Below are 26,568 nucleotides of genomic sequence, written 5' to 3' on the forward strand. Positions count from 1 at the left end.
TTCCCAGATATTTTGGGAAACTGCGGTAGGATAGACATACTCTAGCAGTGGTGTAGCATTTCTGTGTGATCCGGTTGGCGCCATTGTGTTTGTGGCCATGGTACTTTAGTACCTGGTCGAGCGATGTGGGTTACTCTGGAGATTGAGGATACACTAGTTGGTGTGATGTGCATCTATGCACCCACTTCAGCGCGAGAGAGAGCTGAGTTCTAGCAACAGATTGCACTTGCATTACCCCCCGTGGATTCATGGGTTGTCGGCGGTGATTGCAACAATGTAGAGACCAACGAGGATTGGTGTCACAAACTATTGACGTGGCATGCCTAACGAACAAAGGACTATTGATAAAGTTGTTCCAACTTATGGGCACCCTTTCGACAGGGCCCTGAGGGACACTAGAGGAATTAATCGAGCTAGCGGATTGGCTGTACGGAATTTCCGTAATTCACGCTGCCAACGTGGCTGGCCGTACGGATTTCTTTAAAGTGCGCTAGCTGAAGTTGAGCGCCAGCTTTTGGGAGATCATGCTTTTGAGTTTGAAAGCTTTTTATGTAACTACTTTTCCATGGCCAAGGGCCTTTAAAATAAGACCCTTGGGCTCTCTCTGGCTCACTTCGTGCTGACGAGCCGGTGAGCAGAGGTGACCCAAGGGCAGTTGTACTTTGCTCATTTTTTAATACAAAAAGAAATATCGGAAGGGGCGCCAATCTTTGGGGCCAATCTCTCTGGGCATAGAACTACGTCGGGCCGTGTTGACTCAATTGAACTGTGAATTAATTGTGAAGTGTTTAAAGTGATTGTATCTCGTGTGTGTGCAAGATTCCAGACTTGGGGTATCCAAGTTGTTATAGGGTATCACAGCTCAATCAATTTCTCTTCTATCGGGAAATTGGATCCCTTCTTCTCGCAACACACACTCTTGCCACTTCGAGAACGAGAGGCAGTGTGGAGAATTTGAGTGGATTAGCGGAGCACGAGTACATGCCACCTTGGCCTACGCAATATCAGCTTATGGAGATGCAACGTCAACAACAGGTTGACGAGTGCGCAAAGTAGATGCTCCAGTTTGCAAAGGATCCACAGTATGCCAAATTGACCTGGCACCTAATTGACGAAGTGCATACTCATTGGCAGAAAGCCATTGACTCATCAATAAAGCCAGCCCTCAAGAAACCTCCTACCCCGAGGATGTTACTTGAAGAACTTCTTGATGATGTTGTCGAAAGACGAGTCAACCAGAATTTCGCTCGTTGCTACTGTTCGCTGACCCCCCCCCCCCCCCCCCCCCCCCCTCGCCCTTGAGCTGCCCTCTTCCCTGCGCGCTGCCCTTGTGTGCAGCCCGTCTCCCCCGCTCGCTCCTCTGCCCACACGTGCCAGCCTGCCCCCCCGCTCGTTGCCTCCCGCTTCATCCTCGCGCAAACCCCCCTTGTTGCCTTCAGTTTCTGCTTGCGCCTCGACCTTGAGGGTTTGTCCTTCACCATCGGAATTCTTAAGAAGTCGCACGGTTCTTGTCATCCGCCGCACTCACAGCAGTAGACATAGATGGAGGCTCATGCTCCACCTCAGAAAGACTCTCCAGAAGCCCCCTCGCCCGACCCTACAGAGCCCACCATCTGACTTGCTCTCTTGCTGATAGAGCAAGCGAGCCTAGCCACAGAGGTGGAGCGCCTCCAAGCAATCTCCGTCATCTACCCGTCATCTACAAGATCATCGGTACCCGACCTAGCAGAGGAGAGGTGTGTGATCTCCTCCAGGCCCGCCTTTTAGCAGAGGTGGGCGTGGCTACTACTTGATAGAGTTTCAGACTCCCGAGATGGCGTCCAAGGTCATTGCGATGAGCCCCCTGGCCATCCGAGCAGTTCGGGCACACTTTCGACAATGGCGCCATGGTATAGATCCAACTATTGACGTTCTTGTCGAGGAGGCAGACCTGCCCATCTCAGTCTGCTTTCCCGCCCTGAGGAGGGAGTACCTTCCGCTTCTTTCCAGGATAGGCTCAGAGATTGGGACTGTCCAAGAGACACCTCGCTCGACAGCCTCTGTAGCTGCCAAGGCGGCTGGCATTCCCACAGTGCGTTATCTTGTTCGGGACACCCACACCCTCCCGAAGGTCATCCTACTACCTCGGGTGAGTGGTGGTTGGTTCCGTTAGAGCGTCGAGTATTTGGGCCTCCGGAATTAGTGTTTCATTTGTTGTCGGATGGGCCATCTTGCGAAGGCCTATCCACAAAGGAGGCCCCGACCTTCACCCCAGGCTCAGCCCCAGCCTCCAAGGGCTGGCCAGCAGCAGCAGACAGAGTCACAGGGTACTCATGAGATCCACCCTCCGAGCCTGGGGCTCAGGCGGAGGAGGGCTGGTAGCAGGTTCATGGTCGGCGTCGACAGAGGCCACCATGTTAGCCTGGCACTCAGAGTGGTCCCAAGCTTCAGGGGTGGGTTTCCATAGGGAACTATTTCGATCCTCGTCAGCAGGACGAGGTCAGCTCCACCCTCCACCTCAGCCTCACCATCCCCCCCCCCCCCTCCCCCCTCCTCTTGCTGCTGCTAGCCCCCTTGCTTTCACATCACCTCCCGCTCCTACCCTGAAGCCGACTCAGGGGGCAGGACCTTCCTCGGCTGCTAGGAGATCTCTTGGCAACGCTTTTTCCACGAGTCGCTTGGCGAGAGAGAGACAACCTTTCTTGCGAATCTCCCTTCTGGTGCAGATGTCTCCCTTTGCATTAGTTCCTCGTGGACTGACGAGTTTCGACATTTGTCGTTGGTGGGACTTCTTTGCATACGACTTCACACGTTTTCTTGGCGACCCTTTACCTGACTTTGAGGCAGCTTGCTTCAGGGTTCATGTACTGTTCCTTGCAGCTAGAGGGATAGAGGCCCTGGACTATGCGGTTGGCTTCTCTTTTCCCCTATGTGGTAGGGACCAGCCTGAGTGGACTTTGGACTCAGTGTTGGAGTGGTTGCAGGCACAGGCCCTCGAGTTCTCTCACCACATGGGGTTACGGACTTGGTACAAACTCTGTGGCTGTTGGCCAAGTACACCTCTAGACTCAACAGGATGTAGACACATTGTGGTACACTTCTTTGCTGACACGCAGAGCCCGCCATGCTATGTACACATACATGAGGATTCCTGGACAGAGGAGGTTGCCGTGCGCACGGCTCGCTCTTCTTGGGCCTGGGCTAGACACACTCTGTAGTCACGCCTATCTCGGGGACGCTCGGATGCAGATTACTCCCCATCCAAGCCAGCCTCAAAGGTAGCACGGTCAGCTGCTGCTGCAGCATCAGTTCTCTCTCGCTCTCCATGAGTTTGGCAGCACTCTGGCTTTGTGAGGCCGCCAGAGAGCTTGGCCTTCTCTCGTTTGGACCGCAGAGTGGAAGGAGTGAATCTATCTTGGATAGATTGCTTCTACGCTAGTGATCACATTTGTGACTTGGGTGGGTGGGACAATTGTATTCTGGTTGGGATCTTTTTTTCGGATCATGCACCAGTGATCCTCGCTGTGACAGATAGACAGAGGAGGGGAAGCGCGATGCTACGCATCCCTGAGAGCATCTTGCTGGACTCTGAGCTCAGAGAGCGAGTGGTGGCTCTTTGGATAGAGGGCTTGGACACGCTGGACTCTCCTGCTGACAAAGTGGCCTCTGGACTTGCTCAGCTTAGTCGGTTCTTTCTTCAGGAGTCTATGGCTTGCCTGACTACAGCGAGGGAGGAGGAGCAGCGTCTCCAACGGGGCGTTGCTTCCTTGCAGAGGATGCACCCAGACAGTCCATGGTTGGAGGAGCAGTTGTAGCAGGCTCGCCAGGAGCTTGCCAGCACAGAGGAGAGGCGTCATGAGTTTGCTTTCCATTGACAAGCATCTTAGTGGACCCACGTCGACGACAGAGTGACGGAGACGTTCCTTGAGACAGTGGGACCCTGGCACGCGCACGCCAATGTCAGCTAGTTGAGGAGGCCTGACGGGTCAATTGCTTCAGAGCCAGAGGGCATGCGTGCAATTGCTACTGACTTTTACCGTGACCTGTTGTCAGCAATGTCACAAAGTGATGACGTGGCTGTTCGAGAGCAGAAACCCTAACCCTAATTTCCGCCAAACCCTAACTGCAGCTGAAACCCTAATGCTGCCCTAACCTAACCCTAACCCTAACCCTAAACCCTGCTGATTGTTGACGTGGCAGGTTTCCGTACGATTACTGATGTGGCAGATTTTCGTACGCATGCTGACATGGCAGCCCGCAAAACACGGCGGAAATTGCGGAGGCTTACGGCAGTTTTTGCTTTTTCTATGCAATTTGAGAGAGAGAGAGAGAGAGAGAGAGAGAGAGAGAGAGAGAGAGAGAGAGAGAGAGAGAGAGAGAGAGAGCTCCTTTGCTTTATTTTTGGAAGCTCTAGAGAGCTTGTGAGAGAATGTTCTTTGCTTTATTTTTGGACAAGCTTTTAAGCTTTTGGGGCTTTGCTTTGGCCATCCCTTGTAAATAAATAAGTGGCTTGGGCTCCCACTCTGCAGAGGATCTGGACGTAGGGTCTGAGAGTGAGACCCATCCACTCTTGTACTTTGAACTCAGATTAATACAAAAAGAAATACCGAAAGGGACGCCTGTCTTTGGGGTCAATATCTCTAGGCATGGAACTCTGTCGGGCTAGTGTAAATCTATTGTGAACTGTGAACTGTTTTTGAAGTGGCTATTTGGTGCTGTCGCGGTCGATTCTTGACTTGGAGTGTCCAAGTCTGTTACAGTGGTATCAGAGCACGGCCGATTTCTCTTCTACGGGAATCCGATCCCAAATTTTTTCTTCCGCGGCACCTATGGCTTCACGCAAGGATCAATCGACTCCCTCTGCATCCGGAGATGGGGGAAGGGATCACAACAAAGATTCTGGCAAGGAGTATGGCCCGCCTCGGCCTACTCAGTTGGAGCGATGAGAGATGGAGCATCGTCAATTGATCGGCGATGCAACAAAGATGATGCTGAATTTTGCGAAGGACCCAAAATTTGCAAAATATATGAGCGAGACTTCTTTTCAAGAAGTGCACGAGCAGTGGCAGAAAACCACAACACCACCCTCAAAACCTGCTCTCAAGAAACCTTATGCTCACAAGAAATATTCAGAGAAGGAATTAGAAGAGGTGGTTGATGCACGGATTGCTCAGCTTTTTGACGCGCAGAACAAAGCTAAAATGCACGGCAAAAAGCAGAAGAAAGGCACTGACTTCCCGGGATATTTGGGTCGTCAGTCGACATTTGATAAGGCAAAGAAACAGAAGAAGCATGTTCGATTTGAAGGAGTACCCAGTTCTTCTTCTTCTTCTTCTTCTTCTTCTGACAGTTCTTCTAGCTCTTCTGACTCGAGCGAAGAAGACCGCAAAGGCAAAAAGCGAAGCAAGAAACAACGCTTCGGAACGGGCAAGAAAAAGGCAAAGAAGTCTAAATCTCGTCGAGTGAGTGACAGTTCTATAGAGGACTCGTCTACAGACAGTTCAGACTCTGACGAAGACAACTTTTATGCAAACAAGAAGAATTTTTATAAAGCCAACTAGTATGACTTTCTGGAAGACAAAAGCAAGAAAGTCCGATAGTTTAAGGAAGGTGGACAGTCAATTAAATTTGACATGTTTTCAGGATATAAAGATGCTTCGAAGGCTTTGTCTTTTATACAGCAGTTTGACATCGCTTTCGCGGGAGGACGCTACTCAAAGCACTCTAAGATTCGGAGAGGTGCCTCTTATTTTAAGGGGAATGCTCGAACTTGGTGGTCCACGCTTCTTTTAAAAAAGACGGCGCTAGTTAAATGGCTGAAGTTTAAGAAGCTTTTTATTTCTTCTTGGCTGTCAAGAGTATGTACTATGAACGCGATATACGAGTTGCTTGGAACCATCTTCAGATGACGAAGAGAGATACAGTGGACATTTATTGCGAGAGATTCTGGAGCTCTTTTCTACCCGCCTCTTCATTCAAGAAGATTTCGTTCAGAGAACAGATTGAGCGGTTTACCTTGGGTCTACCTACAGAGATATGAGATCACTGCTTGGAACAGAAGTCAACTTCTATTCAGGAGTTGATGAGTCATGCGAAACGGGGTTTTTCCATTCACTCTGGCAGTCTGACCTACCCCACCGATGACGTCATGACACAACGAGCCGAACAGACTTCAACGAATGGACATATCTCCGCGAAGTGCCCTAAAAAGGCACAGAAAGAACAGAATGACAAGGACGACAAAAGACCTGAGAGTTCGAGAGCAGCTGAGGAACGTGGAAGAAAAGGCAAGATGAAAACAGGACTGGTTCCAGATTGTGTGGGTACCGATCCCAACACCATGGACGAGAGTACAGAACTTTGCCGAGCTTGGGGCAAAGTGAAAGACCAAGAGGCCCTGATCTTCTTTGATGGAGGAGCCAAGGCCAACTTCGTTTCACCAGAATTGGCGGCGCGGCTCGAGATCACTCCCGATCGGATGGGACCACTTGCGGAGGTTGTTCTAGAGGCACCCGGTAGGGACGTAGCCATTACACCTGTCATTGGCAAACTTCGGTTGCATTGTCAGGGGTATTTGGGGCACGAGGACTTTTACATAATGCCTTTGGAAGGTTGTGATGTTCTCTTGAGAATTCCCTGGTACCACAAGAACAACGCTATGATCGATTATCGGGCAAGAAAAGCGACATTGACTACAGAGAAGGGCAAAACCATTGTACTTGACATTAAACTGAAGGGCGAGTCTGTCTCTATTGTATCGGCTTCGGCCATTTTTAAATTAATGAAATCCAATCTGTTTGTTTACTCGATCTTTATGAAAGAATTGAGTGATAAGGATAGGACAAATATGTCTAAACTCGATAAAGAATGCCAAGATTTTCTCCACTCTCACGCCGATTGCTTCTCAAAGGGCCTACCAAGCGAGTTACCACCTGCTCGTCCTGAAGATCATACCATTGATCTGATACCTGGAAGCACACCACCGAATCCGCCACCTTATCGTGTGAGCCGAGCACAGAATGAAGAGATTATGAACCAAGTGAAAGACCTCTTGGAAAAGGGTCTTGTCTAGGCTAGTACTTCACCGTATTGCTCTCCAGTGTTGTTGGTTTTGAAGAAAGACGGATCTTGGAGAATGTGCATCGATTATAGAGCTCTCAACAAAATCACCATCAAGAACAGATTTCCGATTCCTAGGATCGTTGATATACTCTACAGGTTACAGGGATCCTCGTGCTTTAGTAGGATTGAATTGAAAAGTGGATATCATCAGATTAGAATCGCGCCGGGGGACGTCTACAAGACTGCTTTTCGGATGACTTTTGGGTTATTTGAGTTTTTGGTGATGCCTTTTGACTTAACCAATGCTCCTGCGACATTTAACCGGATGATGGACATGATTTTTCGAGAGTACAGGCTATTTGTTGGCACTTTCTTTGACGATATCATTGTTTTCTCCAAGAATGAGGCAGAACATAGAGAGATCATCTGCTTCAGGTCTTCAGGCACTACGAGATCACAAGTTAGTGATTAATGCAAATAAAAGTGAATTTTTCCTACTAGAGATACACTTTTTGGGACACATTGTCTCAGCAGTGGGAGTGCAAATGGATCCGGTGAAGATAGAGACTATCCGTGATTGGCCCGATTTGAAGAATGTCCATGAAGTTAGAGGCTTCTTGGGACTATGTTCGTACTATAGGCGGTTCATTCGAAAGTTTGTAGAGGTTGCTTCCCCTTTGCATATCTTGACACAGAAAGGAGTCCCTTCCTTGTAGGGACCCACAGAGGTGACTGCCTTAAAGAAAGATTGACTACGGGACCAATTTTGACTTTGCCGGATTTGCAGAAGTCATTTGAAGTATATTGTGATGCTTGTGGTCGTAGTTTGGGTGCGGTCTTAATGCAAGAAGGCCATGTCATTGCTTACAAGAGCCGATTGTTCTCAAGGCCGGAAATGACTGCACAGATTTATGAGAAAGAGCTTTTGGCGGTTATCCATGCTCTTACTCAGTGGTGGCACTACCTACTCGGAGCAGATTTTACTGTCTTTGCAGACCATCAGAGTTTGCGCTACTTCTTGTCATAGAAGCAGCTATGGGAAAAACAGATGCCGTGGGCGAACATCTTGTCACAGTTTCACTTCCAGATTGTCCATGTTTAGGGGCACAAGAATGTGGTGGCAGATGCTTTGTCTCGGAAGCTGTTGGTTTTGGCTATTTCCACGATACATCATAGGAGCTTCGAGGATATGGTCGACCAGTATGCCACAGATACAGATTTTGCTGACGTTTTCACACGGATACGGGATGGGGAGACAGTAGCGGGATATTCCATTCGGGATGGCTACTTGATGAGAAAAACCATGTTGTGTGTTACACAGCCGTTGAGGGAAAAGATTAGGACTGAATGCCACTGTCCACCTCTTACGGGTCACCGCGGCATTGCTACCACCATGAAAGGGGTAGAGAGATACTTCTTTTGGCCGAGACTCAAGAAGGATGTGGAAGAGTTTGTGCGTAGTTGCTTGGTATGCCAGAAGGTCAAGTTTGACAGGTATAAAGCACAGGGATTGTTACAGCCTTTACCCATGCCCACCCGCCCCTGAGAAAGTATTGCGATGGATTTCATTTTTGATCTCCCGAGAACACAGAGTGGTCACGATGGTATCTGGACTGTTATTGACAGATTTAGCAAGCAGGCTCATTTCATTCCAGTGAAGAAAACAATCAAGCCGGATCACTTAGCGAGACTGTTTGTGGCCCAGATCTTCATATTACATGGCATGCCTGAGACGATTGTCTTCGACAGGGACCCAGATTTACGAGTTTGTTTTGGAAGGCAATTTATGGAGAACATTGGCATGCGATTGCAGTTCTCGTCATCGTTCCACCCGCAGACTGATGGGCAATCTGAGATTGCCAATTCAGTGGTTTTAGATTTATTGAAGTCTTATATCTTGGATTGGAAGACTCAATGGGAAAAGTATCTATCTTTGGTGGAATTTTCCTACAATAACACGATACACTCATCGACAAGGAAGGCGGCATTTGAGATTGTTGAAGGTGCTGCGAAGGTTCTACCCTGCCTAAGCACGAAAGATAAGATTTTTAAAGCGGATGAGTATACGTGCCACTTAGACATGGCTTTTGCCAAGGTTCGCGAGGCTTTGCAGAAATCTCAAGAACGACAGAAGAAGGCAGCGGATCGCCATCGTCGCGATTTGAAATTAAAGGAGGATGATTGGGTGCTCTTACGTTTTGAGAAGGCACGCCTGAGAAAGAAAAAGGGAAAGGAGAGGCTTTTTCCAAAGCTTAGTATGCGATACTACGGACCTTTCCAGATCTCTTAAAAGATAAATGATGTCTCCTTCCAAGTGAAAGTGCCTGACACTTGGAGGATTCACAATGCATTTCATGTGAGTCTCTTGAAACCTTTTAAAGGTGATGTGCCCTAATGATGGGGAGCCTGATGAGCAACCCGAAGTGGAAGAAAACGAGGAGATCCTTGTTCTTGAACAAATTTTGGCACATAAGGATACGAAGAGTAAAGGTAAAGTCCGAAGGCGGTTCTTGGTTAAGTTCAAGAACTATCCTGCATTTGATGCGATGTGGATGGAGGAGGACCTAGCAGATACCCCTCAGATTGTGAAATTTTACCTGGACGCTTTTGGTTTAGCATAGTCTAATCCAAATGGAACCCAGAATTCAGCTTGGCCGGAGCTCTGGTGCAGTGGGATGCACAAGAGGGGAGTTACTCCGCTCCTTTGTCAACAGATGCCTCGATTTTGATACTAGACTCACTGATGTCTCTTTGAGCTTCAGGGATACTGAGAGCTGACAGTTTTTTGTTGTATGACTTTATGAAATGGAATTCCTGAATATGATACTGATTTGTTCCTGACTTCTTTTTAAGAGCAGGAACTGATAGACGAAATGACTGCATCATTTTGGTCTACTTGATCTTGAATAGACATGGTTGCAATAGGGTGTCAAATCGGACATCGATGAGGTCCCGATTCGATCTAGATGCGATTGCTAGCTACATTGCCGATAAATCATGGTCTAAGATCCGAATGAATGTTGAATGTCATGTGATGTCGTGTGATGTGACTGTCGATTGGTACATGTGCTAGATGTGTGTTCCTAGTACGTAGGTGCTAACAGTCAGTGTCTGCTAAGACGGTTGATGGCCTCTATCTGTTTTGCAGGCGTAATCGAGGGCGATTATAATGCTTTCAAGAGGGGGGTATGTCACAAAGTGATGACGTGACTGCCCTAGAGCAGAAACCCTAACCCTAATTTCTGCCAAACCCTAATTCTGCCCTAACCTAACCCTAAACTCTAATGATTGCTGACGTGGCAGATTTCCGTACGATTGCTGACCCGGCATATTTCTGTACGCATGCTGACGTGGCAGCCCGCAAAACGTGGCGGAAATTGCGAAGGCTTTTTAGGGCAGTTTTTGCTTTTTCTACGCAATTTGAGAGAGAGAGAGAGAGAGAGAGAGAGAGAGAGAGAGAGAGAGAGAGAGAGAGAGAGAGAGAGAGAGCTCCTTTGCTTTATTTTTTGGAAGCTCTAGAGCTTGTGAGAGAATGTTCTCTGCTTTATTTTTCGACAAGCTTTTAAGCTTTGGGGCTCTGCTCTTGGCATCCCCTGTAAATAAATAAGTGGCTTGGGCTCCCACTCTACAAAGCATCTGGACGCAGAGTCTGAGAGTGAGAACCAACCACTGTTGTACTCTGAAACTCAAATTAATACAAAACGAAATACCGAAATGGGCGCCAGTCTTTGGGGCCAATATCTCTAGGCACGGAACTCCGTCGGGCCAGTGTAAATCTATTGTGAACTGTGAACTGTTTTTGAAGTGGTTATTTGGTGCTGTCGCGGTCGATTCTTGACTTGGAGTGTCCAAGTCTGTTACAAGCAAAGTCTCAGTCAGAGCATCAGGATGCATGCAGAGAGCAGGTTTGGGAACAGATGCCTTTGTCTTGTGACTGAGGACATGCGCCAGAGGCTTGAGCGGCCTCTTCCTCTAGAGGAGCTCCATACGGCCCTCAGAGCACTTCCTCGTGGTAGTTGTCTCGGTGAGGATGGTTTGACTCCCAGTTTTTTCTTAGAGTACTGGTACTTGCTTGGCTCAGACCTCTGAGTGCTCTCTTGAGCTCCAAGATCCTCCCCTCCAAGGACCGCAAGATGGGCACCAAGCCTACTTCCAAAACTGCTCCCAATTTCTCTCCAAAGGAGGACAAAAAACGTTGCATTTTGAAATGCAAGCCGTTGACCTCCTGCTGAGCTGGCATTTCAGAACGCAAGAGAAAACAGCATGCTTCATTGTCAAGTCGCCTCTCTACGGGCGTCAGAGAAGGTATGCTCTGCGGTCGTCGGTCATGCCAAGCAGCATTGTCAGGAGCGTTTAAAACGCTGCATGAAGAGGTGGGGGGAGAGGAGGTAAACGGTGCCAGAAACGCTAGCGTTTCAACGTTTCAAAATGCCTATCGCCAACATGTCGCCGTCTCCACTTGATGCTAGTCATAGAGCTTCCACCCACGTCACCTCCTAATACTGCCAGTGTTTTAACATGCGCTACTGGGAGACTTCCCTTCTGCCTTCTGCGTTGTCGCCGTCTCCACTTGATGCTAGTCATAGAGCTTCCACCCACGTCACCTCCTAATACTGCCAGTGTTTTAACACGCGCTACCGGGAGACTTTCAAAACGCCGTACTAGAGTACGATTATGAGCCTCCTCTACGAGTTCAAAATTCTCGACATCACTTCAAAACGCATGCAAGGGCTGTCTGTCGCCAACACAAGAGACAATGCCGGTGCACGCCTTGTCCGCCTTCTGCTTTCAGCGTTTCAAAAGACCGACACCAGAGCTTTTCTTCAAAAATGCCGATGGCAAGACAACGCAATGGCTTCCTTGTGGTTCCTCGTCTCCGCCCTTGCTCGCCCAAGGTCAAAGAGCACACAACTCTGATACCATGTCAAAGTCGACGACGCGGAAGCGTAGAGACCAAGGGGAGTGAGCACGAGAGAGAGAGAGAGAGAGAGAGAGAGAGAGAGAGAGAGAGAGAGAGAGAGAGAGAGAGAGAGAGTCTCCTGAACCAATCAACCTTGGCAATGAATAACTAAATGTGTATACAATGGAGGCAAGGGATTGCTTAGATAGCAACCTCAGTAAATTGCCCTTCCCAAGACTTTGACAAATAAGTAAAATAAATACCTTAAAGCCAAACTAAATAATGGGGTCACATTGGGCAGTTCACTTGAGATGCCAAAACTTTAACAACATAAAGCCGCCGGTGAATACTCCCCTCGCAAATAACCATCTTGGTCCGGGCCATGAGCTGTTCAACGACTCCCTTATCACTCCTCCCGCAAATAACCTAAAAAAGTCCGGGCCATAAGATATAGAGGTCTTTTACAACCAAAGTGCGTCGTTTGGAGGTGTTGAGAGTAACCACTGCTCAGACTTCGTAATACTCCCCCCGTGAATAACCATCCAGGTCCGGGCCATGAGTAACAACAACAATACTCCCCCCGTAAATAACCACGAGGTTTCGGGCCATGAGTAAAAACAACATTTTTCAAACATTCAATACTCCCCTCGCAAATAACGACAAGGGTCCGGTCCATGAGTATGAACAAGCATTCTCAAACATCATTTCTTAGTACTCCACTCGTGAGTAAAATCACCAATCATTGAAACCAGTATTAAAACCAGAGTCAAACAATTCAAATCAGCACCAAGACAGGTTTAAAACAAATACCATGCATTTTAAACAAATTCCAAATAGGATCACCAAACAAATTCTCAAACAGAATTCAAACTTAAAAAGAAATCTCGACATCAGTGGAGCTCGAAAAGTCGACTGACTTTCCATCCTGAAACCTGCAAAAAAATTAGGGTTAAATTTATCCTATAAGTTGACCGCAACATGGTCTATAAACTCTTGGATAGACAGTGTTTCTGTGGCGATGATGGTAGTCCCAAGACATAGCAATCACACTTGACCTCCAAGGTTATCAGCTTGAGAAGAGGCACTTGGTGAGAGATGTCAAGAAATTTCAAGTTATAATCTGCTAGGGTTTCTGTGGCAAGCCTTTCAAGATACCCCACTCTACCAGAAGTTGCAATCCGAAGGAAGATGTCTGAAGGCATGTAACTTAGGGCAAAATTTTTCTTGAAAGCTTGCCAAGTCCTTGGAATGCACGGCTTGGTAGCTATAAACATCCACCACTGCACAGCACTGTCTCTGAGAAAAACAACGGCTTGAAAAGAATTCTTGATTCTTCTTTGCAAGGGATATTTATGGCTTATGCCCTGTAAGAGAGAGCGCGCTCGATGCGCGATCAAGGGTGGGAGTGCCTGAAAAGTCCAGGGTCCGGACATGAAGATTCTTCAATTTAATTTCCAGTAGACTTTGGAAGTGCTGGTGGACATGAGGATTCTTCAATAAAATTTCCAATAGACTTTGGAAGCGCCGGTTTGCTCTGTCTGCTCTTTGGTAGGACTGGTATGCTTTCAGAAAAGCACATGCCTGAAGCTTTTATACCACTGTCACAAGACGGGCACCACGTGCCAACGGAAAAGAACAGACTGAACAACTCTAAGCACTTCAAATAACAATTGAACTGAAAGAGATGCACAACATGCAAGATAGGGAGTAGTGGAGTTCGACCCTAGAGAGCATTGGCCCCAAACCTTGGCACTCCTTTCGGTATTTCTTTCAAAGTTACCCGGAACGGGAACGGGGGCCTCCAGAACGTTTTCAGGATGCCCCCCCCCCCCCCCCCCCCCCCCCAAAAAAAAAAGTCGGAACGGGAATAGGAGCCGGAACGGTAAGTTTAAAATATGCTTAAATTAGGTTGGATTTAACCTATATGTTAGTAGAGAGCCATACACACCCATTAGTCCAAGTAGAATCCTATTTAGGCATGCTTTGCAATGATTCTTCAGTCTTAAGGCTTGAGGGAGAAGTGGAGCGGCAACTTGCAAGCGTCAAGCTTGAGCCTTGAGGCTTAAAGCCTAGAGGCCCAAGGGAGGGAGAGAGAGTGCCTTGGGAGAGAGAGAGTGCCTTGCCTTGCCTTGGTCCTTGACTCTTGAGAAAGGAAAGTTGAGGGGGATAATAGATATGGCATATGCTTCATTGCCTTGAGGGCCTTGGCTTATATAGGAGAGGAGAAGACCCCCTCTCTTCCATCTCCCCCCAAAACCATGCAAGGCGTTCAAAAAATCCCAACCGAAAAGTTTTTGAAATCTGTCCCAACGGATAGTCTTTTTGAACCGGCCGTTCCGCCAGCCCGTTCCGCTCCTATTCTGGCCGTTCCGCACTTTTCGGCTGCCGTTCCGGTGACTGTTCCAGTGACCGTTCCGGGAACGGGAGGGGCTCGTTCCGCCCATTCCCTGTTACTCTGATTTCTTTATATTGCTTGAGCCGGTACTCCATCCTCTGCACCTTACGCGAAGCATGCCAAAGAATGAGCCCTTGGCTCATATTTAAAGGCCCTTGGCCTATGAAAAGCAGTTTACATGAAAAGGTATAAACTCAAAAAGCATCTGGTCCAAAAGCTGGTGTAAAAAAGCTGTCAGCGCATTTTGCGGAAATCCGTACAGCTGCCGTGTGGCACTGTCAGCGCTAATTGCGGGACTGTTCGTATAGTTTGCCACATCAGCATGTCAGTGCGCTATGTGGGAGTTCCGTACAGCAGCCACATCATCATCTTCTACGCTTTGTGTGTGTTGGCCTCGCTTTAATTTTAGTGCCTTTAGGTCCCGTGGGCCCCATTGGACGGTGTGCCATAAGTTGGTAGGACTCCTTATTCTTCTGCTGCTTCGTCTTAGGGTTTAGGCCCCTTGGCCGGGATCTGCAGGTTGGCTCCGTTCTTTAGTGGCTTGACACGTCAGCAATTTTCGACACATGTGCAATCATATGTTGGGTTCAAGCCCGTGGGAATAGTTTTTTAAGTCAGATTACACACACCACTCCCTTGTTTGGTACATGCAACAACTCTGGCAGTTAGCTTTTTTATATGTAAAGGCTCATCAAGTTAATATAGCGTGGGTTTTTTTTTGTATCTTTCTCGCTCTGCTCTTTTGCTCGCGTTCTCCCTCTCATGGATCACCCTCGTCTACACGCCATAGCTGCCGATCTCTACAGTGGTATCAAAGCCGAGGTTAGGAGCAGTGAGGGCATTCTAAAATGCTGTCCTACTTGGGCGGTGCAGCGGAGCCTTTGGTTGGTCGCGAAGTCGCTGCTTGTCGGCAAGCTTTCTTGCTCCTAGCATTTCAAAACGCTGCATGCTGTTGCATTGGAGGTCCTAAGCGGTAGTGGTTAACCTTGCCTATCAAAAGGCTGTTGAAATCTGCTGATTGGAGGTGCTCTCAAGACGCAGCGTGCACTAGCTTCTGTCTCAACCCTTGGCATCACGAAACGGAAGATTGTCAAGTGTCGCTTGTTTGGTAAAGTAAGAAAGCACAAAGTATTTTGAGCACTTTCAGCAAATACAATCAGAGGTTGTTTGTCCAGATTCTGTCACATTTACTTGTATGTCCACACTTCGTATATTATAGCATAGGTACGGTGAAATCCATTCAATCAAAGATTTTGACATTCTTTGAAACCAAGTGGGAAGGGAGACTGATATCATCTTTAAATTCTTATCAAACATGGCATCTAAAATCGACAAATTTGATGGGTCCGGATTTCATACATGGCAAATCAAAGTCAAGGGATACCTCATGCGAAAAAATCTTTGGAGTGTCGTCAAACCTCTTTCAATAGAAGACGTGAGAACAATGGCTGCGGTCACTAGAGCTTTATCCGCCAAACAACAAAGGAAAAACGGGCAGGCACTTCGTATTATTTTGACTACTCTTGAGAACAATTTTATTTATTATTTAGATAAAATTACATCTGTGAGCGAAGCCTCGATAGAATTAGAAACTCTTTTGTTACCAAAGCTAAATATCCTAAAATGAGCTTGAAGATAGAATTGTCTTCTTTAACCACGGGTACTGATGAAAGTATAGTAGCATTAGCTAATAGGTTACAGGGCATCAGGACCCAACTAGTATATGTTGAAGCTCCAGTACCTAATGAAGATCTTATTGCCGTTTCACTTGATAGTTTACGTATTGAATTTCATCAAATTGTGACCGTCTTCAAGGAAAAAGATCCTTTGCCTTCTTTGGATGGTATTATGAATTCTTTGCAGGAAGAGGAGAAAAGAGCATCCCGTGTTACTTCTTCTATGTCTCCATCCACATCATATGCAAACAGTGGACGCAATTCTATATCAACTTCAACAAGGACGTCCACTAGATCTTGTGCAATTTGTGGACAAAATAATCATGAAACAAAGGATTGCTTCACCAAAAATCCTTGTGTTCATTGCAGTAAGACTAACCATCTTTCCAACAAGTGTTTCAAGAAGAATAAAAAACAAATAAACTTTTTTGATGGTGATGCTGAAGTACAACTGGTTCTAGCTGAAAGTAATGTCTTTAGTTTTTCTAGTTTCTTTATGTTGTCATAGTCAAAAAAAATATTGTACGGGTATAGACACTGCCACGCTAATAAGTGGTAAGATCGCCTTGTTTGTTGGTTTGGTGGAGTTCTGTTGTCCCATCTTGATTGTTGTCTGAGGGAAATACACACACAACTCGATGATGTTGTCCAAGGGGGGGGGGGGGGGCTTTCTATGTCGGAGTGTGCAACGGAAGGTGAGAGAGAGAAAGAGACAATGGCGCGAGAGAGAGAAGAGACATGACATGAGACAGATGGTGGAAAGGCTGGCAGCCCAATAACTCTAGATGGCTACATGCTGTGAGACGATACAATGAGGGTGCCCCCCTCCTATATATAGGAGAATAGGGGTTGGTCGGGCAATAATCCTCAATATAGCCCAATGACCTAAAAATATGACCCTCCAATATAAATGGGAGAATATGTGACCAAAATGGGTCTAAAGTGGGAAATGTGCTGAACAACCCTGAGTGTGCCTGAGATCCCTGTCCAGCAGGTGTACGGGTGGCCAACCCACAACCAAGGGCCAGTTCACGTGATGTGTGTGAAGCCTGTAGACAGTGTGCGAAGCATCTGGAGATGAAGAATCTAACATTCTACTCATGTTTCATGTGGTTTGTTAGACTCTTTCATGTCAAGCATATGTCTGTCACAAGCCCTTTGTCAGTGGTTTGGGCTAGTCAAAACACACACACCACTCCTTTCTTTGGTACATGAAACAACTCTGGCAGTTAGCTTTTTTATATGAAAAGGCTCATCAAGTTAATATAGCGTGGGTTTTTTGTCTATCTTTTGCTCTGCTCTTCTGCTCACTTTCTGCCTCTCATGGATCACCCTCGTCTACACCGGCCATCGCTGCTGATCTTTATAGCAGAGGTATGCAACTAATCTAAAGTGCCCGTCTTGCGTACAGGCTCACAAGGGTGCCAAAACACTTCCTAGGTTGTCCTCAACCCGAGAAGTAGGAGTTAGCTTGTCCACATGCACGTAGGGTTAGATGTGCACGTGACATTGCGTGCATGTGAGTGGTAAGGGAGGAGATGTTTGCTGTTTTGTTTCCCTTGTTTGTGGGAGGTGGTTCAGGCTTGGTGGGTGGTGGCTCTCTTTTCCTTCGCCAAGAAGCATTAGCAAGGCAGTTTCACTGGCCTTTGTCTTGTGAGATTGAAGATGCTTAAGCAAGGTTCCTGTCTCATGTGTTTTTCAGAATCTTCGGTACAAGCTGCTCTTCATGGTGTGGATAGAGGATTCAGCTTTATGCTGGCGCAGTGGTTTGGCAACTCATTAGTCAGGAATTCTGCCTGTCGTGGTCTTCTTCAGAGTGCTATATTTGCTTGGGAGAGGTTTTAAGGCAATTTATGTGGTTACCCTGTAAATATTCAATTTCAGCCCGTTTTACGTATATCATTTTCTTGTCCCCTGAGCCTTGTTTCCCTTAAGATGTTGAGGGGCTTTTTACCTATGGCTATTTTCCGACTGTGTTTAGTTTTTCCCTCTAAAGAGTTTTAAGCCCAACATTTGTGTGTGTGTGTGTGTGTGTGTGTGTGTGTGAGAGAGAGAGAGAGAGAGAGAGAGAGAGAGAGAGAGATTTAATGTATGCAGGTATCAAGTACACCCGACGAGCATGCTGTGGAGCAGGAGGAGGGGATTATAACTTCAATGCAAGCATTCTCTGTGGTAGGAGTGGATACGTTGGTGGTGTACTCACCAGAGCATGGAAATGTGATGATCCATCATCCTATATCTTTTGGGATACTATGCATCCAGTAGAATCCTTTGCTGAGGTAATTGCAAATGGTTTTCTAACCAAAGAATATGTAACTTCTTTCAAAAACTCTACTATAGAGGAGGTTGCATCATCGACAAGGGCACAAAAACTGTATCCCTTGATCGTAAATCAAGTTTGAGGGGTAGTATCTTTCAGGTTGGAATGAAACACCTTTGCTGTAAAGTGTGAGAGTAGGGATGTGTTGCGATTGATGTTGAAGCAATTGAGTATTTGTATTCATCAGCTACTGTGCACGTTTTGACCCATACAAGGCATTGGTTTACATGAAAGGCGCTTGTAATGTTGGCAAGATGATAACGATCATGCATCAAATCTTTCTCATATTTCAAATCTGTGTACTGATTGGTCCATGCCATTGATGTATGGCATTAGACGCCATATTACTGATAGGAGCTTGCAAGCTCACTTTGAGGGAGATGGCCAATGCAGGCAGGGACGCCCTTGTCTCTGCTTCATGTGCTGCTGGGAGGCAGAGTGAAAGGCTCCAAACGACGAGTGGCATGGACATGGGCGGGTATTGGAGCTTTGCATATGATTGCTCTGCCCATTCATCTCTTTCTTGCATGTTGTGAATCGTTATCTATTGCTGTGAATACATAAAGAAATATCATTTTGGCATTGGACTGAATACGTGTTTGTGAATCTGCTTGAACTTACTGCTTGAAACTGAACGTGTTTGCATCAGTTTGGAATCTGGTCGAACCTTTTTGACTTTCTTTTAACTTCCAAAAATATCATTTTGGCATCGGGATGAATACTTGCTTGAGAATTAACGTCTCACTCACATTGAATGTTTGACGCAAGTCAATCCTAGCCTCGTGTGCGGACACATATCCATGAACCGTTATGGTTGTTTTCACACCCACTCTATAGAGTAAATGTGACACTTGAGAGTTATTCATTCAGACATTGCATATGCCGGTGTAAAGCATTTGTATGAAGCATAGATTGAGCATGTGGAATGCTAATAATGTCTACTCGTAGTTGGTGCTATTTCACAACTTGATGGATTTTCATACCATACATGACTAAAGCATTAAACTAAGCATTCTTGCAAACTTGGCAAAAATCACATGAGATAGCATGGATGTTGATGTGGCATGTAGATGATGTGCATATTGTAATGGTTTTTGATGGGATCGATTTTCCAGTGGAAGTTTTTTTGATGTGCTTTTTATACAATAAAAGATAAGTGAGTTACATTGGTCAGCTGCTTTTAAAACCAATGCTTATAAATTAAAGGCTGGTGCCTAGTTGTAATAATGTAATTCGTTTGTGTAGTCATACAAAGCACTCAAAGTCAAGTGGGAAGAGCTTAAAGTTCCATTGTGTTAAAAGTGTGTTCTAGTGAATCTTATGTTGGGGATAACCCTAGATCACCCTAGACGTATGGAGCCTCTCTCTAGCTATACATGATGATTTGATGTAGATTGACGTCCCATGATATACCTATGACCCATGGACCTTTCTAGCACCTCACCACATGGATAAAGGCACATTTAGTAGGTCAAAAATACCCCTAAAAGGGTGCATACGAGATTTGCCCTAGAATATCTCCCAAATGCATGAACCCCAGTTGCTACGACACGTCACATGATGTCATCCAATCAACCACTCCTATATATTGAGCTCATTTCTATGCCCACATGTAATGTAATCTTAACCCATATTCTGTTGCAATGAGAACTTGATCACTTTGCCCAACTTCTTGTGTCATTAGCATTGTGTATTAACCTAACTATCTAGTATTAAGTGTGATGATTAATTCACTATGAACGCTCCCTTAGCACGTCTAGCACACTGTGCTTCCCCATCACATGGTACTAGAGCTGATGGTGTAGGAACCAAGACATTTGAAATCTTTGGCTAGATCATCGAGGCATGATTGAATGACTAATCATCTCGCATTAGCATTAATAGTAGGTTATTAATAAGTCTTATCCCTAATCATCACTTGGGATAAGAGCATTCTTCACCACTTATGGTGATTAGGTGAGATGGAGAGTAAATTCCTTGTGCATTTAGTTAAAGCTTCTTTTCTTAGTCAAGCATGTCGTGCTCATTTCCATCTCAAGGCATCTAAGCTAAATTTGGCAAAGGGTCAAAATTAGGTCCTATTGTGATGAGGAGAATCAATGAAAAGGGAGGAAGTCCATTAGGAAAATTTTGGACTCAAAATCGGGCCTTTTAGCTTTAGAGAGAGAATGCCGTTGGACCAATGAGAGGCGAGTCATTGTAACGGAAGTTCATAATTTATTCATCTCTATGTGATTTCTTCCTTTTCAAAGCATGCCACGTAAAAGGTTTTCAAAAGTTCAAATATGGAGATTGTGCAAATCTTCACTTTGTACGTAGTAAATGAAACTACTTCTCTATTGTAAATGGAATTAATTTGTGTGCATCTTTTTTGAAAAGTGTAGCTTAGTTTGACTTTTTCTTGGATCTCGCGTCTTTCAAAGGTCTTTTCTTTATTTCAATCTCACCATTGGCATGTTTTTGGCACATCCAATCTATGTAATGTAGGCGTCGAAGCACCGTTCATGAGCCACCATCTCCATGTTGATTGTTCCGATGCAAGGTTCTGTACAAACTTTGAACTAAAAAGGCCATCCTTTAATCTATACTTTGTCAGGTCGATAACTGCTTGAATTGGATCATTTGGATTGTTGTAGAAATTACTGACCACGTCATAGAAGTCTTCGATCACCACTTCATCTAATTCATCACAATCCATGTTCTAGTACTTTGGATAAAGTAGAAAAGCAACACTATGCAGTGGACTATGCGCACTGACCCATCGAGCATGTACATACTTATTTAAGATATCCCTTTTCGATTCATTAAAAGGTTCTCTCGACGGTTCTCTCCAAGGCTTAATCGGGGCAGAAGGAATGCCCGTCGACGGACTGACAGGAAGGCCTAGTTTTAGTCAGTCATTATGAATTTGATGTTCTTAACACTCCATGGGAGTGTTAATACATGAGTTATTACCACTTCACAGTTCATGTGAAGACATGAATGAAATCTCTGATAGGTACTCTTTTTGGGTTCATAATTTTCAACCAAACATAACGTTTGTACTTGTCATCTTTCACAATTGATACAAAATCTTCCAATCCTTTCTTAACCATACATGCTATCTCTCCTTTCCCTCTTCATTGCTTGAGATTCTTTGATCACATCAATGAATGTACATTGTAATCCTTCAATCCATTAATCTTTTGTATATCATGCTTCCAAGTTTCAACAAGAAGTACAACATCGGCTTTGCTTGTTAGTCCATCTATGCCAACCTCCGCATTCCATGGATATCCATAGCAATTCCAAAAGCATACTTTCAATTGTAACTGGGCCTCATATGTCACACATTTCTATCTGCTGGAGGGGCTTGCTTCCTCCTTGGACACATTTTCTTCATGAGAGATCTCCTTGTTTTTCTGATTCCTCTCCTCATATACTTTGCGACACATATTTTGCTGCTTAATAGTGCGACCTTCATATAGAAAACATTTTGTATCCCTCAAATAAATCCAATTATTATCAAAGATAATCTTTTGTTTGGTCTCAACCAACATGGTGCATATAATTGGTTGTTCTTTCGAGCGAAGAGCTCCTTGCTTACCCACTTTATGTGCTCTGTAAACCATAACTCTTGACATGCCAAAGTGGGTTTTGAAGAAATTTTTGATTCCTCTAACTTCTCTTTGGGAATTCCACGAATAACAATGTTCTTGGTACATCGCTCTAGTTCCTTCAACTCCTCTACATCCGCATTCTCAACATTGTTTGTTTGAGCCATAGCTTGCATGAGGGAGGGATTAAGAACCACATTGTTACCACATTCGTCAACCCAAGGCTTGCGGCCAACGGACGGCCCCGACCCCGGCCCCGGCGCCTCGCCCGCTATGTCCTGGCTCCGGCACGGGGGCGAGGCGGGGGCGGCCGCGCCTCCGGGCGCGGCTCCTCACGTACGTCACAGTTCGCGTCGTTCCGATGGGATGTGTGTCAATGATCCTTCCGCAGGTTCACCTACGAAAACCTTGTTACGACTTCTCCTTCCTCTAAATGATAAGGCTTAATGAACTTCTCACAACGTCGCCGGCGATCCGAAAACTTCACCGGACCATTCAATCGGTAGGAGCGACGGGCGGTGTGTACAAAGGGGAGGGACGTAGTCAACGCGAGCTGATGACTCGCGCTTACTAGGAATTACTCGTTGAAGATCAATAATTGCAATGATCTATCCCCATCACGATGAAATTTCAAAAGATTACCCGGGCTTATCGGCCCAGGTGGTAAACTTGTTGAATTCATCAGTGTAGCACGCGTGCGGCCTAGAACATCTAAGGGCATCACAGACCTGTTATTGCCTCAAACTTCCATGGCCTAGACGGCCATAGTCCCTCTAAGAAGTTGGCCACGAAGAGGATCCTTCGTGTAACTAGTTAGCAGGCTGAGGTCTCGTTCGTTAATGGAATTAACCAGACAAATCACTCCACCAACTAAGAGTGGCCATGCACCACCACCCATAGAATCAAGAAAGAGCTCTCAATCTATCAATCCTTACTTGTGCATACATTTTTCATATCGCATACATTCGGGTTTATGGTGTCAAGTTTCTCCTCTTTCAATACACGGTCATGCTCCACTTTTCTCATGCGCTCCTTTAAAACATTCAAGTTCGCAAGAGTGCGTTTTCATTTCTTGACTTCCTCTTCGAGTTTCATGAAACGTGTTTTTTGCATCTCGAGAGTCCTCTTAGATTCTCGTTCTCAACCACAAGAACCCTTAGCGTACCATCTCCATTGCAAGTGTCCGTAAGTCTTTACCTTGCTTATTTACGGTCTCTTGCAATGATACCAAGTATGCCATGATCATGGTTTCTGAAATTTGCTGATTGAATGGTTTTGTTACTATCTCCGTACTTATGAGACTTTGGATAATTTTCTACGATGATTGTGAAACTTGTTAAGAATAAAAATCTTTGCAAGTGCCAGATGACATTGTATGTAAAATAAGAGACGAGAGTCAACTTCTTGAAATCTGTTCGCTCAGAAATGATGCTGCAAAAAAGCCTTTCATAACTTTGAAATTTTTTGTTTTTACATTAGTGCATAAAGGGCGTTGTGCTCATTGAGGCTATTAATCACCCAAATCAGAGTTCAAATGAAGAAGTTTATTATCAAAAGAGTGAATTGCTATCTACTAGGTCAAAAGCGGTTGCACAAGAATGAGAGAAAGAAAGAAAGAAAGAAAGATTTTTTAACGTCTATAAAACGCCGAAGTTGGCCTATGAGACAAAGCAAAGTATATGAGGTGGGTGTCCTCTGTGTATCCGTAAAGGATAAAAGGTACAAAAGTAAAAGTAACTATCCTGTATGATGACTGGGGGAGGAAAGTGATACAAGGGTGGGGGTGGAGCTCCAAAACTGAGGAAAAGATGCAATCCTATATGTTGGGGTAGATACAATCATAAGATGAAATGCTATCCTATCTCTAGCTCCATCCAATACCATAATCAAGGTGTAATACAGAATGCATGGGCGGGTAGAGTGTGGACAGTCCTCGTAAGATGGCGGTTCGATCTGCAAAAGCCCGGATGCACCTCTCCTCCAAAGATCTATAGTAGTGCTCTTGGATCTCCTGGATCTCGCTTTGATGTAGGTGAGGTGCCCTACGTCCATGCGTACGTGGGCGTCTACGAGCTCGGGCCTCCTCAGCCTGCTGTGGAGTCACTCCTCTCTGGATGGTCGGAGGTGGTGGTGGTGCTATGGTCCTCTGAAAAAAGTTTGCGAGATGTGTCTGGCGCTCGTCTCTCATAGCTGATGCTGCCTGGAGGAGGGAGTCCTGAAGCTGCTTTATCTCGAGGATAAAGCGGCCGAACTGTCTCGCTGGTCTCTAGACTCAAAAATTTGATGTAGAGTGGGCTGATCTGCAAACAAGGTCGGATATTTTCCTATGATCTCCTCATATGCTCTACATCTGCAAACATAGTGCTCCTCGCTCTCAATCTCTGATGTGCAAAGTTTGCATATCCTCTCTCCTCTAAGGACATGTGTAGCTCTCCCTGCCTCAATCTCTAGCTGGTGTGACGATACTCTGAGCTATCCAATGGCGACTCGTGCTCTGTGGCATGTAGATATCCATGTATCTCGGCCACTGGATGAACCCATCTGCTGAATGGTCAGGAAGTGATCTTTGTAGTACTACCTCTTCGTGGGAAGAGGCTCTCTGGGTGTGATCCATGTCTCCCTAATGTAGAGCTGCCAGAGGTCCTGTCTGAGAACACGATTCCTCTCGGTGTGTGAGAGGTGTATATGAGGAGAGTCAGGATCATACTGAAAAGGAGGCAGGTTTGTGATGTCCAAGCCATGGGATGTAAACCACTCTATGACCTGTGAGTACCATGCCCTCGTGTCACCCTCCTGATACAATTGTATCGATGCCTCAAAAGCTCGACGGGTGAGTATCTGGTGGGAGCTCTCGCATGCGTTGAATGAAACAGATCGTCTGAAAAAGGGCCTCTACTAGCATTGGTGGTGTGGCTAGCTCTGCGCTAATGATGTCATGTAGTACTGAGGGTTTGCTGTGGAGAAAACGAGAGATCATAATGATCTAAGGGTGCTGTATCTGTGTCCATAGAGATGATGATAGTCCTGGTGCCCATACTGCCGCGACATACATCATGGCAAGTGTGACTAGAGTGCCAAAGAGCCACCCCTTGGTGCGGGGCTCTTGGAAGTGGACTTGATGGCATCTGTGCTCTAAGGTGGCCAATGCTGCATATCCTCGTGTAATCTGGTCTCGAGTTGCCTGGGCCATGGAAAATTTGCCACTAGTGCCAGTAAAAGTCACCGCCAAGTATACATATGAATCAACCACCTCGACCTGTCTGCGTGCTGCTGTAAGTACTGCTCTACTATGAACTGTCCTGGAGGTATGCAAGATCATGAGCTTGGTCTTGTCAAGGTTCACTGTGAGCCCTCTGTGTGTGCAAAAATCATCTAAGGCTCGTAGGTGGCTCTGTAGTCCCTCCCGTGTCTCAGAAACAAGGATGATATCATCATCATAGAGCATAATGTGGAGTGGTATACCTGCCAAGTCTGAGCCCGCTCCGCTTGCTCGTAGGATGTAATATGAAATCTCATCGATGTAGAGACCAAATAGAGTTGGGGAGAGAGGGCATCCTTGCTTGACATTGATGGTGCTAGCAATGGGATCCGATAGTCCACCATGGCATCACAGTGTACCTGCGACCTGTGCATACAAAGAATGAATGGCCCATATCATGTCAGAGGGTATATGTAGCTCCTGAAGGTGCTGAAAGAGTCTGTCACTTGGGATACTGTTGTTGGGGTTCTTCAACACACACAGAACTTAGGTGTTTACAACATGTCACACACACTAAAGATAGAGTTAGATAAAGCCAAACATATTCAACTCATCAGCATTTCACTATTCACCAAATTTCGACATAGCACACTGAAGAACAAACATGAATCATAGAGCAAGAGACTACACAGTTGATCCATCTAGGTCTAAAGATAACTTCCATTTCAACCAAAATTACATTCTTGCGTGACCAGCATGACCTTTAAATAGGAACTTCTGACAGTTATAATTGTTACATCTGATTGACCAAAATCCGACTTATCAAGACTCCGACTTACTAAGATCTGACTGACTAAGAGTTGATTGATTAAACATAAGTACAAGTACTGATCTGGTGCAGGGTCAACACCTGGCACATCCCGGTGGTGGATTTCCTTGAAATCCAACTTGGATCCACAATCCCTTGATCTACTTATTCTGCACCATCAACATTACTCTCTACACTGGTTCAGCTTCATTCTCAGCCTCCACATCTTGCTCAACCATACCCTGCTCTTCAATTACTGACTCAAGTGCCACTATCCCAACAGGTATAGTTTCCACTGCTTCAAGCACTTCAACCTGCTGTTTCATCTCTGCATCATCCTTCAAATCTTGACCTTCCTCAATAGGTTGCTTCAGCTGAACATCAGCCATATCCCCCTGCAATTCTTTCAACTTTAAATCCTGATCTATTTTGAACCACATGTCTCTGTCCTTTTTCACATCCTCTAACTCCTGCAGTAATTCACCCTCATGCTCACTTACAAATCCCTGCTTCATCACCTCATATGGATGCTTTATTGCTACAGCAAGTCGGTTCTTCATAGACTTCCAAACTTCCTGAACTGCTTGCAATAGCTGATCTTTCAAGACATAAATTTCTCCCTCTGACATAAGC

The 26,568-nt window shown here is 45.8% G+C and overlaps 1 protein-coding gene across 3 annotated transcripts in view; it reads left to right on the forward strand.

Annotated features, from left to right (window-relative positions):
- Nucleotides 1-18,914, forward strand: part of LOC147422980 (GDSL esterase/lipase At4g01130-like) — a 131,828-nt gene extending 112,914 nt beyond the window's left edge. For 2 of the 3 annotated variants that reach the window (XM_086501862.1, XM_086501864.1), the window contains exon 5: nucleotides 18,110-18,914. In XM_086501862.1, coding sequence (XP_086357988.1) covers nucleotides 18,110-18,414 — 305 coding nt within the window. In that variant the 3' untranslated portion in view covers nucleotides 18,415-18,914. Of the gene's footprint in view, nucleotides 1-16,199; nucleotides 16,381-18,109 lie in introns of all 3 variants that reach the window. The other variant, XM_086501863.1, reaches the window with a different exon arrangement.
- The last annotated feature ends 7,654 nt before the right edge of the window (nucleotides 18,915-26,568 follow it).

Source organism: Adiantum capillus-veneris, chromosome 26, assembly GCF_014529385.1.
Source record: "Adiantum capillus-veneris isolate H3 chromosome 26, ASM1452938v2, whole genome shotgun sequence".
NCBI lineage: Eukaryota > Viridiplantae > Streptophyta > Polypodiopsida > Polypodiales > Pteridaceae > Adiantum > Adiantum capillus-veneris.